General features: G+C 45.7%; 1 protein-coding gene across 1 annotated transcript in view; it reads left to right on the top strand.

Moving 5' to 3' along the window:
• The window catches only part of C9H3orf49 (chromosome 9 C3orf49 homolog), a 90079-nt gene extending 76138 nt beyond the window's left edge, over window positions 1–13941 (top strand). Inside the window, exon 5 of the mRNA XM_085624704.1 lies at window positions 13700–13941. Coding sequence (XP_085480830.1) covers window positions 13700–13894 — 195 coding nt within the window. The 3' untranslated portion in view covers window positions 13895–13941. The remainder of the gene's footprint in view (window positions 1–13699) is intronic.
• Window positions 13942–14267: the final 326 nt, after the last annotated feature.

The raw sequence follows: 14267 nt of genomic DNA, 5'->3' as shown, positions 1-14267 counted from the left end.
ATCTTACGACTCACAGGCTACCCCAAACGGACAAATACAAGCATGATGAAACCCTACATAGAGCAACTGTCAACAGATCTATTTGTCAAGACCCAACTGAAAAAACATATTCATGTTGGAAAGGGCCGTGGCATGTAGGCTGGTGCCTGGAGCTTCTCCACATCTGATTAAAGCTCATCTCCTTACATACATTGACAGGGACACAATCTTGCACTTGGCAAGGAGACAAATGATCAGAACTACAAAAGCATGAGACTTGCAATTTCTCCGGGCTTTACTGTGATGTTCCAGGATGTTAGGAGGGACTTCACTAACATAAAAAGGCAACTGCACCACCTGAATCTTCAATATGTTACGCTATATTTAGCATTACTTGAGATTTTCACAAAGAACAAAGCACATATTTGCAAAGACTCAAAGGTTGCTGTCGCATTAATTAAAAAACACTGTAGGAGGGAGCGATCAAACAGAACTAAAAGCCACTTAGCGGAAGAGGCAACAAGCAGGAGTGATTTTTATTATTATCCAATACAACTTTGGTATATACTAACGGGTTTAAACCCCTTGGCCCTGCATTATACTCTCATACTAAATTGCTGTTGGAACTAGTAGGGAGAGTGGGCACCCAGAAGCCCTTATGCTCTGGAAATACTTACAAAGGTACTTTCACATGGTGACATATGACTGCTGTGGGGATAGAATGGGTATAAATCCCCTCTTTGCTTATGGTTGGGTATTATTGTTCATATATGCAGGGCACAGCAGATCGTGTAAGTGCAGGATCTTGGGACCAATGCGAGTTTCAGCTTGCAACTCATCTTTAGCTCCTAGGACGAGTTTGTATTGGTCTTACATACCATTTGGATACTGGATCCTGTTGGCCCTATCTGGAATAGGTGGGCAGGTGGTTTGTTACATGGGGTGGAGTAGGGAAGATGGGGTATACTGATATTTGAGGTGGTCAGAGTGGGTGGGGAGACATTTGAGAAGATGTTTTACATTGACATCTGTATAAAATGTTACTGATGAACCAGAACCTGATGACACGTAGTATGATGCGACAAGAGGGTAGAACTTCATGGGGGTAATTTTGGCCTTTCCCAGGCATCTATGAGTGTTGACAGACAAATTCCTAGAATCAAACTAATGTTCGTGACTTTGTGAGGCCTGAACAAAGAACAGACACAATATAACTATTGCATTTATACAAGAAACACACTTTAAACAAAGAACTAACAGCAGTGGGGTGCCCATAAATACTTTTCATCATACAGTACCTTCACCCCGGGGTTGCCATCATGAGCTGGAAGGGAATAACCTTTATACTTGAGTACCATCTCAGACTCAAACGTACGCTCCCTCATACCACAGGGTTTATGACACACATCTGACTATAGTTAATACACAAGGTCCTTGTTTTGACAATCTAGCCTTTTACAAGGAAGTGCCCCACTTGAAGGTGTCCACTGACCTTAATGCCATGATATAGGGGAGTGACTTCAATGCAATACTGGACCCTACTTTAGACAAATCATTGGTTAGAAATGCATACACCATCTGTGCTAAAACACTGCACCACATAGTACAACAATGTGAGCTACTGGATATGTGGAGACTCAAAGACAGGGACAGGTGCAATATTTTACTCCATGGTACACACTTCTTCCTTCTAACGAGGAGCTGATATCTAGCACCTTATGCCGATAAATCACAGATGTCTCTATTTAGTGTTGTTCGCTATCAGATCACTCACTGATCAACCTGTCTGTAAGACTCTCTTGCCCAGCCAACTATTGTAGACCTTGGTCTACAATAGTTGGCTGGACAAGAGAGTCTTATAGTTGCTATTCAATGCAGGGTTTAAGACCAATATACCACAGCTGATTTATAATAGTTAGACATGAATGTAGGGGCCTTTAACAATGCTAGCATGACCTGGGAAGCATTTAAGGTATATCTTGGGGATTTGCATGTCTAAATATGCTGAAGTATTGAGGTTCCTATGTGACCATTTCATGAAATTAGAAAGGGAAATTAGTGAGCAGCCGGATGAGGCTTGCACCAAGGAAAACCCATGCAAGAACATTTAGAGGGAAATCTGGCACAATTTTGGAAGTAGCTGAACAGGAGGTCACATTTAAGTGCAAGTACACCTCAGCTAGGCAGTACAAAGAGGGTGAGAGATTGAGCTGAATGCTTACTAGACTGATAGAACCACAGAGGGTTTCTGCAGATGTCCCAGCAATTGCAAGACTTGAGGGGCAAGTGTAGGACTACGGTCTTGATATCCCAGGTCCATTTACAGTTTATTACAATAGTTTTTAGTCCACCAAGATAAGTTTCCTTATCCCTCCCAAGGTCACTACCATTCTGGGCATGATTGGAGGCTCCCTAACCAATTTTCACACCTGAGATACTAGATCCAATAAAATATATGCCCAGAAGCCAGAAGTAAGGTTTCGGGAAGCGATGTCCTGGTGGCAGAATGTTAACAAATTTGGGGATATCCTGGCCTCACATCTCTTAGGTATGTATGAGAAGGACAGTGAGAGGCATGCACTCCCCAGTCCCTCCATGAAGTATCATACCACACCCCCTCTTGAGGTAAACGTAAATGGGATAGACAAAGCTCCAAGGGATAGAAGATTGAGTCTTTGGCGCTATCTACTATAAGAAGCAACGGGTAGAAATAGCTACACAACTATTCAAGATTAAGGGGAGACTACCGACAAGCTGGAGACATCATGAGGTATCTTGTGGGAAGACCTCAAATCCGTGATTAGTGGGAAATCACAGGTTATGGTTAAAGAGAATACCCGCAAATAAAATGATAATAGTAACAAGGCTCATTTGTTTATTACAAGCACTCCTGATTAAGATGGGGAGGTCATTTAGAAGGTTGCAGCAATAGCTATTGGTCATTGTGTGGCAAGGAAAATGAGCAATAAACCCATGAAAAGTGCTAATTACATATGGGTTTGGGGAGGACTGGGCTTTCCAGATTTTAGAAACTGTTATAGAACCTCACAAGTAGGAATTTCAAATGTCCCTGATGGCAGCCACTGGGTACCTATGGGGAGAGCGGTAGAACAATATGGGAAGTGTTTTGGCTGCTGAAGTCAGCAAAAGACCACAGACACAGTAATTCAGCCAGATCACTAGCAGAGCTTTAGAAATGTGGTATTTTGGCACAAACCAAGGAGCTGATGATACCTATCCATTGTCATGCAGATTTCAAACCAACAAATGAAGGCACAAATTACAAACAGTAGCAAGAAGGAGAAAGTATATTTCACACTAATATGTTAAGGCACGAATTACATACAGTTCCAAGATGAAAAGTGTAGATTACTTTGCAGACCTATATGACAAAGGACAAGATGGATCACTAGAGAATTGAAAAAGTGTGTTTAAAGTGAGCAAACAAATTCAATTTCAGTATTACCAAATTGAGACACTGGACAACAAACTTGAAAATTAGAACAATAGTGACTAAACAATTCAAACCCTTTGAAAAACGAGGGACGTCACTAGAAAAGACAAAAGGACAATTTCTAAAACAAACAGGGTGCTGCCTACCGTGCAGCTCAACGGGGATAGGCTTATGTAAACTGGTAGCCCAGAAATCCACTTCCTCGTTCATGCTGTTTTATGGGGTTCGCCATTTTGACACAGAAATAGAAGGTAACATGCATTGTCTTTTCAAAGAGAGAAAACACTCTTATTCCTTTGGATGTCTCCAGTAAAATCGTGATCTTCTAAGTGAAAGACTTCTTTTCATCAGCCACCCTGAAGTTAGCAGTCAATACAGTTGTCCAATAATGTGGAAGGTAAAGGTTTCTCTACCTGATTTTCCCATATACAAAAGCAGAGTTCTCCTTGGAAGAATGCTTAATTCTGGCTATGCCAAGTTTCAAGGCAGGCACTGGCCCCAAGTTTTTTAATGGAGGCAGGGTTAAACCTTTTCTGGAAGAATGGGAAAAAAGAAAAAATCTATTTCAAAGGCATCTGCACTAGAAGTCATCGGAAGAGGATACAAGATAGAGTTTCTGGCTGTATGACAGAGGCATGTCTGGGTAAACCACGCCTGCCTCTACAATGAATGCGTCTGAACAACACATTCCTTTACCATGCATGCCCTTTGCCAAGCTATTTTGTAGTAAAGGCCTGACTGGTAAAGGCATGTTTGTTAAATGCCACACCCCAGCCCCTCCACCCTGAGATCTAAAGCCCTGGCCTCTGCCCTATAAACAATCCAACCCCCCTTGAGCTGTATAAACTGCCCCCACCCCTAAAACCTAAAACTATCCTGACCCCCTGCTCTGAGCCCTAAAACCCTGGCCCCTGCCCTATAAACAACCTGAGCCCTAAAAACTTCCACACCCCTAAAAATACTCCCCTACCCCCTCAAAGCCAGCACCAGCCCCTTTTTCCTGTCCAAGTCAAGCTTTCTGTCCTGATGCTTTCTGTTCCTGGTGTTCCCTATCCAGACATCTAGACCGCACACTGCCTTAACCAGGCATATGCGTGGTTAAGTCAAGCGTGGTTGCGCTTTTTGGGGAAACATCACGTGTGACTCTACCCGCGTTATAAAGACTGTTTCCCAGAGTTTCTATCTCTTCCTCCAGATTAGGGAACCATAGCCACTCCTTGGCTGAACTGTCTCATCATAGGGAGGCAATGAAACAAAAGATAGCTCTTCTTGTGGAGAAGCAAGCTGTGAGTCCTGGTTCAATTCCAGAAAGACTGAAAGGAACTATTCAATAATCTTCCTCGGTCCCAGGCTGACTAATGGATCTAATGAGTCTAAACCTCCAAAACAGAACTGATTGATAGAAGCAAATCATTTACTGTTCATATAATCACCTCTCTTCGGAAGAGCCAGAAAGGAAGAAGATGCTAAATCCAATGTCACATATTGGCATGTGGCTTTACAGATCCTTGTGTCAGACTACTTCTTCATCCATTTTTGTTAAATCTTCAGAAACATTGGCAGCTGGCCTCTCAATCAATGTAAACAGTGGATCCATTAACATCATAAAAAACAGTCGGCCCTTCAGTGGTGGTTGGAATCGACAACACATTCTGAAGGTTTGACAATGTTTCCAAGGATACCATTGATGTTAACAACAGATGCCAGCTCCCTGTGTGGGGAGCAACATTGAATTCTATGACATGTCAAGCCTGATGGTTCTTGATCCGTCTTTTATTTGGAGGGAGTTAATAGCAGTTTTTCGAGGCTTTCAACATTTTCAGTCGCATGTTCAATAATGAAATGTACTAATGAGAATCAACAATACTTTGTCAGTGGCCTACATAAATCACCAAGAAAGGACTCACTCCAAATCGTTGAATGCAGTGGCATTTCAAATAAGACCTTAGGCCAAAGCATCACTTTCATCCCTCTCAGCTGTTCACATCAAGAAACAGGACTAGGTTCAGCTAGATCAGTTGACCAGGTTCTCCCTATCACAGTACTTGCTGTGCCTCCTGCTACATTCCAGGTATACATGAGATTAACCACTGCATTTCCGAGTCCTTTTGCACCAAAGAGCAATGCTCAACTTCATATATTTTGCACCAGCAGTCCAGAGGAAGGTAAATGATGGTGGATGCGTTATCAGTGAAGTGACCCAAGATGGTGCTGTCGACATTCCCACCATTTCCTCCATTAATTAAATTGATGTACAGAATTCAGGAGCAGAATTCATTGTGGTGGCTCTGTTCAGCCACAAAAGTTATAGTTTACTCACTTTGGGCCTCATGTAGGTAGCGAAATACCGGTCGGTAACGGCCGATTTTCGGTAAATATGCCGTTACCGACCGGTATCCAGACAAGTGAGATGTAGGAGTCCAAAAACCACTTTTCGGTAAATATGAGGCGGTAAATACCGATTCATAGTTACCGAATTCTAAAATACCGATTCATATTTACCGAATACATAATTAACGAATCGGTAAATATGAAGTGGTAAATATGAAGTGGTAAAAATTTAAAATGACATGTAGGAGCAGTCGGTAATTAAGAAATCCAGGAAAATCGGTAAATAAGAGTCGGTAATTAACACGGATTGAAAGCAGGTGGTAACCATCAACAATGCACATAAGCAATCCCAAAATGCAACAGCGTGGACAACATGGCCGCCATGTACGTCATTGCAAGGCGCCTACGTCTACAGGCAGCAGGACTGAGGGTGTGGCGACGGGAGGAACAAATCTACAGACAGCGCATCACACTATTCCAGCTGACTGATGCAGAGATACATGAGAGGTACAGGCTACACCCCGAAACCATCATGGACCTGATAAGGGACCTGCACCCACTCCTGGACCAGCCAACAAGAAGGGCGCACGCCATACCACCACATGTGCAGGTGCTCTGCAGCCTACATCTACTGGCATCCGGCAGTTATCAGGTGGTGATAGCTGCGGTGGGTGGTGTATCCCAGAGTTGCCTGTCCCGTTTCTTCAGGAAGTTCCTGGATGCCATGATGCAGAGAATGCACCACTACATAAGCTTCCCAAACACACAGGCTGCACTGCAGAAAACAAAAACAGACTTTTATCACATGGCACAGTTCCCCCATGTCATCGGCTGTATTGATGGTACACACATCCCAATCTGTCCACCAGCTGATACAGAGCACATCTACAGGAACAGGAAGTCCACCCACTCCATCAATGTGCAGGTGACCTGTGATGCAGGGAACATCATCACAGATATTGTTGCAAAGTTTCCTGGGAGCACCCACGACTCTTACATCTTCCAGAATAGTGGGATCTACACACGACTGAGTGCCGGAGAATTCGGAGAGGGATACCTGCTGGGTAAGTAACAGTGACGCCCCTTGAAACCTGCAAATCAGAGTGTATAGAGGCATGTAACTGATGGTTCCCTTTTACTCATCCAGGCGACAGTGCATATGCATGCTGTTCATTCATCCTCACTCCCTACCTACACCCAGCAACCCAGAGTGAGAGACGATACAACGTGGCCCACAAAACAACACGCAATGTGGTGGAGCGCACGTTTGGACTACTGAAGAGCAGGTTCCGCTGCCTCCACAAGAGCGGAGGCGCACGCCAGTACAAACCCATCACCTGCTGCAAGATTATTGCCACTTGTGCAATGCTGCACAACCTTGCAACGAAAAAAGGTACAGATGTGGAACTAACATATTTTGAGGACAACGAGGATGAGTCAGGCCAGCCAGAGGGCAGCGCAGCTAGAGTGCCAACTGCAATCGATGGGAGAGAGAGACGGGCAGAGATCACATGCAACTATTTCTGAGTAAGTGAGGGGACACAGCGAGTTGTGAGAAGTCATGACGTAGTTTAATGTGGCACCACGCCATGAACACATGAACAGGCCAATCTGGCAATATACCATCTATACAAGGAGTATGTCCAGGGTTACGTCACCCAATGGGAAGTGGCTAAGCAGGGCCACATCAATGTTTGCGCATACGCGCTGCAGTGGTGGATTGCACGGCCTGTGCATCCTCACTAGAGCCAACCCCAAGCCGCCTGCTGCTCCTGCGTGCTTCGGGGACGGGGGGTGTGATGCTGCTGCTGGTGTCGATGCTCTCCGCAGCATCCCCTGCAGCAGTTGTCGACGCCTGACTAGTCAATAGCACCCCTAGTGCACTTGTCACCTGCACCATCCCCCGAGACAGGTCGCTGCAGCACTGTGTTAGGCCCTCCTGCATCGTCACAGAGCGCCGGCAAAGTAGGGAAGTCGCAGTTGCCAGACGGTTGAGTGCCCTGCTGGTAGTGTCCCTTCTCTGGCGTTCCCGGCGCCGTGCTTCGATGTCAGCATCCAATTTGCTGCACAACTGCTGGATTGACTGGGACATGTCCCGAATGCCCGCAGCCATGCCGCCAATGTTTGTGTCCATGTTGACTAAGCTTGTCTTCATCACCCGCATGTGCCTCTGGACTGACATAACTGCCTTTGATTGCAGGCGCTGTTGCTTCAACATTTGGCCCTCGAGCCCCAAGAAGACACCATGGCCGTCAGTGGGTGCTGGTGGACTCTGGACACGCGACCTGCGGCGCCCTCTTGCTCTCGTCTGTGCTGCCTGTGAGGTGTGGGGCACAGTGGGATGGCTCCCTTCCTGGGGCCCGGTGCGGTCTTCTGGGCCCATGCTGTCGTCTGACGAGGTGTCGAAGGCTCGTAGCCTGGCTGCTGGACGCCTCCTCATGCTCACACCTGCAAGCGGAGATGTGGCCGGTGATTCGAACATGAGTGGCGATGCTGGCTGTGGTTGTGGTGATGCTGGCTCTCGGTGAGGTGATGCTGGCTCTGTGTGCGGCGAGGCTGGCTGTGTTGGTGGTGCGGCTGCAAGTGGGCCTGCTCCCTGGTCTGAACTCGTGCTGGCTAGAGGTGATTTTTGAGGCCGGTGTGCCGTCTCCCCTGCAGCATGCCCTGTACTGCATGATGTCACATCTGTGGACAGAAAAACAACATTGGCTCAGTGTCCCCGAAGGGCTGCATTGCAAGCGTCACAATGAATCATTTCACATTCCAATCTGTCCTCAGTCTCCTTGTGCCTCGAGTGCGTGACATGCCTTGTTGCCCTGTAACATTTACGTCATGGTTAGTGTTGCCCTGACTACATCTCCCGGAATGCATTGCCTGTCTGCACTGACACGTGTGGACTGCAGTGTGATTCTCGTTTCACAATGGGGAATGTGGGATAGGGGTAGGGGAGGCTACATTGCTGTGCTTTCGTCTTACCTTGGTGTGTTGCGGCTCTGGCAGAGCTGTCGGCGTCCCCAAGACCCACGACGCTCTCTTGCTCGATTGTGGCCGCCACCAGCTCCTCCAGTTCGGTGAGGGCAGGTGCCCTGTTGGTTCCACCTCCGGTCTGGCTGGCCTCCTTCTGGATGTCGCCCATCTTCCTCTTGGTCACAATCCTCAGGTCATACCAGCGCTTTTTGAGGACCTCAATGTCCGTGTGGGTCACTCCCACAGCATTGACCTGCGCCTGGATGGCCAGCCATATGTTGCGCTTTTCGGCCTCAGGCACTTGCAGGGATTGCCTCCCAAACAGCTTCTGGTGCTGCTTCACCACCTCCTCCACCAGCACCTGGAGTTCCTTGGGGCTGAATTTGAGCTTCCTCCTCCTTTCCCCTCCGTCTTTCTGTGTTCTCTGGCTGGACATGCTGTTCGTTTCCCGCTCGCACATGCAACTGCTCCCTGCCTCTCCTCTGCACTCCAAGCCTCTCCAGGGTCGGCTAATTATGTACACCTGCCTGGGTGTGGCCACTTCGGCTAATTGTGTACACCTGCCTGGGTGTGGGCAGTTCCTGGTTGGGTGGGCTGTCGTTGCACAGGATTAGCTGTTTCGTCAAGTCATGTGATGTTATTTACCGAATCCGTACATACCGATTCGGTATTTTCCGATTCGGTAGATACCACCTCGGTATTTTCGGATTCGGTAGATACCACCTCGGTATTTTCCGAATCGGTAATTATCACCTCGGTATTTACCGAATCGGTGAATTCCGATTCGTATTTACCGAATGTTACCGAATCGGTAACTGTTACCGAATTTTTACCTACATATAACTTACCGATTCTAATTTACCGATTCGGTACGGCTCGGTATTTAAGAACCGGTAAAATTTATTTACCTACATGAGGCCCTTAGTGTCTGGCTAGTCTTCCCACTCGCGTTCTTCGGCTGGTGACTTCTCCGTTCAGGTTTTGTTTCTTCCACCTCTGAACAGGCTCTCCCTGTCTGTCAAGAGGTTGAACGAAAAGGCTTGCCAAGCAGAGATCAACCTTCTACTATAAAATCACATTCTAAGCGCTGGGCTCCATTTCAAACGAACAGCTTATTCTATCTTTGCTGGCGAATGTTCTCTTCCTTCCATTGATGCAATTGTTTTGGGATGATTTCCAACTCTTTCTCTATCCACTTTATTGACAAAATGAGCTTTAACCGAAGCTTTTTGAGGGTCTTGGACTGTTTCAAGAAAGGTAATGTGTAGGTTGGTTGAGTCTAGAAAAAGTTTATTTTTCGGACCAGTTATTCGTCCTGTGTCTCCTTTTTGGGATCTCCTTTTAGCTATGAAATACCTCCAGTTGTCTTTTGGTGGCCATTACATAAGCTTGTTTTTTGCAAGGAATCCCGATTGATGAAGAAAGCTTTGGTTCAGGAGTTCTCATTTACGTGAAACATCATGTGTTTTTTCAGTGATTGTGGTTTTATGATTATCTTTGCATTTGATGTTTAGTTTATGCATTAAACGTTCATGGGTTTGTATTCAATAGCTCTTGTTTCATCTTTTTGCTGAAGATCTCTGAGCTTGGGAATACTGCACAAGCAATGATTGGGACAAGAGTGAGGGATGTAGAGATAAAGTCCAGAGGAGTTACCAGTAATCTTCATTACTCGTAGCCCTACTCGTTGTCTCTCTATTCATAACATCCTGCTCACCTTCGCTCACTATTTTGGCCTTCGACTGTACTTGAGAGAGTGTTGAACAGTCCTCCTGTACCCTGCACACACCCCTTTTTTTTTACTGACCGGTACTGGTGGTAACTGGCTCTGACTGTCCCTGAGCTCTACCTAACCAGGCCCAGGGCCAGTGATATGCTGAAAACACACTTAGAATACAGTGAAAACACCTACATACACTAGGGTACACTGAGGGTTTGGGACCCTTATGATTGGCATGACCTCTCCTATAAGGCTCTAGTACAGAATAGGGAAAGGGGTTTAAAACTACCTTTAAGTCCCTAGTATTTAATAGGGCATGGCTGTTTAGAGGCCAGCAGCCCTTTCTGCTCTTGTTTGTGTGCACTGCTGAAGCCTGAGGTCAGTTTAAAAGCAGCCACGGGTTACAGGACTACTTTTAAAATGTAAATTGTGCCCAAAATCGACTTTGGTGTTTAAAGCACTTAAAATTGATAACCTACAATATAATGGCATATTTGATACCCCAAGGGTCTCCCCTACATGTCTCAGGGGTGGGGGGGGGGGGTCAGGTACTTAGAAGGAGGACCCTTATAAAAGATATTTTATATGCCTTGGAGATGGTGAAATTACACATTTTACTTCCCTTATTGCAGTAAAGTGCTTCCCAACATCGACCTTTGTTCTAGGAGCACTGTGGAGTGAGGATCTACATAACGTTTGTATATTCAAAACCCCTAAAGTCTCCCCTAGGTGTCCCAGGGCTGAGGGGTCCTCTAGTTATAAGCAGGGTCCTTATAAAAGCGTTTTATAGGCCCTGGTGCTTGAGAAATTTGACGTTTCATTTTCCCCATTGTAGATCCCCAGCCACATAGGTTAACCTTGCAAAACGTCATTAATTAATAAATACAGCAAAGGACAACAGAAAATATAATTCAAGGATTTAGGAGAATGGTATTGATAAATCCAACAATATGCTGTTGTTGAATTTATCCTACCATGTACAGAAAATAAGTTATAAGCATTTTTTGCCTGTAAGCCAAAATTCAGCCTTCCAGTGGCCTGCCCTGATTGGTCAAAGTTAAGTGGATTAGCCAGGCTTCTTTGATGAAGTGATAAGTGGCATCAGGGGTGAGGAGCCATCCTGAGAGGATAGGGTTCTGCTGCACAGGAATGTCAGAGCAAGGGAAGGGTTTGTAAACCACGAGCTTCAAAAGAAGATGAGGACAGGCAGAGAAAGCCATGGCCATTTATGCACACCCCCCCTCAATTCAGCCAAATGGCAGGCTTAAGGAAGGAATTTGCAGAATCCAGGGGGAGGGAGACTATGGAGATGAGCCTCCTCGAGGTTGGATTAGCTGGCCCTTGCCTCTCTGCTGAGACTTCAGCCATATTTAATTTGGAAGAAGAATGCTTTCTGGTAGACCATTGTGCCACACTTTGGAGGAAATGGTCATGGTTTGGGGTGTTGCTCTGCACCTCGTTGGACAGGGGTGCCCACCTGATTGACCCCAGAGAACACTGAATAAGTATCCGAGAGGGGCAGAGCATCTCAAGTCTTCTGCTTGAAGCAACAGAAGAAGAAGTGTCCATGCTGGAAGTTTGCTTGGCACCAACCAGGCCCTGCACTCTGACTGGGCCCGCTGAACAATCTGGAACCACAGCCCTGAGGACCTAACTTGCTTCTAAAGGACGAAAGGGTGGACTCCCTGCAAGCTACAGGTTAACAGAGCTCACCTGGACCATCACCACAAAGAATCCCCAGCCTGCAGTGGGTCCAGTGAATTTGTAAGAGTTTTGTCCAAGTGGATTGTGGGAGTTGAAGTTTTGGACACTTTGAGACCCTCAGAGGAACTTCAGGAAGAAGTTACAGAAGTCTGAAGAAGTTTAGAGCAACTTTGAAAAAAAAACTCCATAAGTGGACCGACTTGACCTGGTCAGCCAAGCCGGCAACCCTCAACCTCAAGCCGGCCAACACTTCATCCCGCTAAAAAGCTCCGGAGGTCAAACTTCCAGAGTTTGATCAGGAGCTAGTTGAAACCCAAGCTGGAGAACCCTCACCGAATCCGACCTGTTGAAGAGCATTGAGGCTCCCTGGGAGTAAACTCTGTAAAAGTTTCTAAGTCCGAAGGTAACCGACTTGACTGGCTCCAACTGTGAGAGTCAAGCCACCCACCTTCAACCATGAGCCGGCCTGGATCTTTGGTTCGTCCCGCTGGAACGCTCCGGAGGTGTGACTTTCATAAGTTTGACAGGAGCGCGTCGAAAGGCAAGCCGGCGAACTCTCACCGAATCCAGACTGGTTGGAGAGTTTAGAGGAACCTCAGGAGGAAAATCGGAAAGTAAAAACTTTGACAGAAGCCTAACAAGAGGAAGGCCTGAAACGTAGACTTTGTCCCGTCTAGCGTGACCAACTGTCCCAGTAGTCGCTATAGGTTTCTATGTGCTATATAGAGCTAAATCTTTTAAATTCATACCTCTGGTTCCCTACATTTTTTCATAAATTGGGGTTGGATTTGCGTGTGTTGTGTCTAAATTTTTTACTGAATTGGTGTTTTTAAATGCTTTACATACCTGTCTCTGAAGTTATGCCTGCCTTTTCGCAGCCAGCTACCAAGGGTTGAGCATGGGAATAGTTTTCTGAGACCTATTCTGAGCCCTAGACTGCGTTAGGGGCCTCATTGCCAGTGGTAGATGCATATTTACCTCTACTAATAAGCCACTTTCCAACAGAGAGACAGGAGGATGCTGGAAATACCAGCTCTCTTATAGCCTTCAACTAGGGTGGACTGCGCTTACATTTGCAGCATTTTCTAGAGTTTTGATATCTCTGGAGGTTGGAACCACCACACGTAACGTAGACAAGTAGGATAAAGAGTAATGAAGATTAACAGCAAGTAATCTGGACATTGTCAACAATCTCTGAATAATTCAGTATCGGAGTGGCCAAATCAGCCTAGACCTTGCCCTGCCCTGGTTAGCTTGAATTGGTTGCAGTAGTGTTAGCCATTGTCTTGAAATTCATCAAGAATATGTAGGACAACATATAAACGTGTATGTCACGAATATACATTTTGAGTGGCAGAATTGTAGGTTCTAGACAAGTTGAAAACATTTTTCATCACTGCCATTAAAATAATTCTCAAAAATGCTGTTATGTGTTTCTGAAAATGTTCTATCATACTCATCTGACTGAGGGTGATGATATCAGAGATACAGCTGCCTGTATGTTTATTTCTAACATAATATTTCTATGGTATTATTTCCCTTAGGTTGACGAGCTCATACACACAGTTGCTGAAAAGTCAACCCAACTTCTTGCTCAAAGACAAGCGGAGCTCGTGAAGTGCGAGTGTCTGGGAGATGAGATCGTTCAGACATCTAAGCAATTCCAGCGGGTTTCAAAGAGGAGCACGAGGAAGTTCAGACTGAAAAATATATGTTTTCCTTGCAGCTGCTGCTGCTAAGACTCTGTGAGCTGCGGAAACTGCCCGAATAAATCTGTCAAACACTGCCCCGTGCCTCGTCATGTCATTGTCGGCTGTGAACGAAAATTAATGAATATGAGTAGAACACGCTGTTTTTCCATATTTAAACCTGTTTTCGATTAATGAGGAATGAAAAATCCCTGGAAGTAGTAAGAGGAGAGAGTGGTTCATGTCTGGGACAATTCAGCATCTTGCTTCATCATAATATATTGTCATGTGCAAGAGTATATTAATACAGAAGACACAATTCTGGCAGCAAATATTTGACTCCAATAGATTTGTGCTTGAACCATGCCCACACCGGACGGGTATTCTAGGTTGCAAACATCACCTGATTGATTAGCTCACTCAA

This window comes from Triturus cristatus, chromosome 9 (assembly GCF_964204655.1).
Source record: "Triturus cristatus chromosome 9, aTriCri1.1, whole genome shotgun sequence".
Taxonomy (NCBI): domain Eukaryota; kingdom Metazoa; phylum Chordata; class Amphibia; order Caudata; family Salamandridae; genus Triturus; species Triturus cristatus.
Note: the sequence above shows the minus strand (reverse complement) of the source record. Positions and strands in the feature narration are given on the sequence as shown.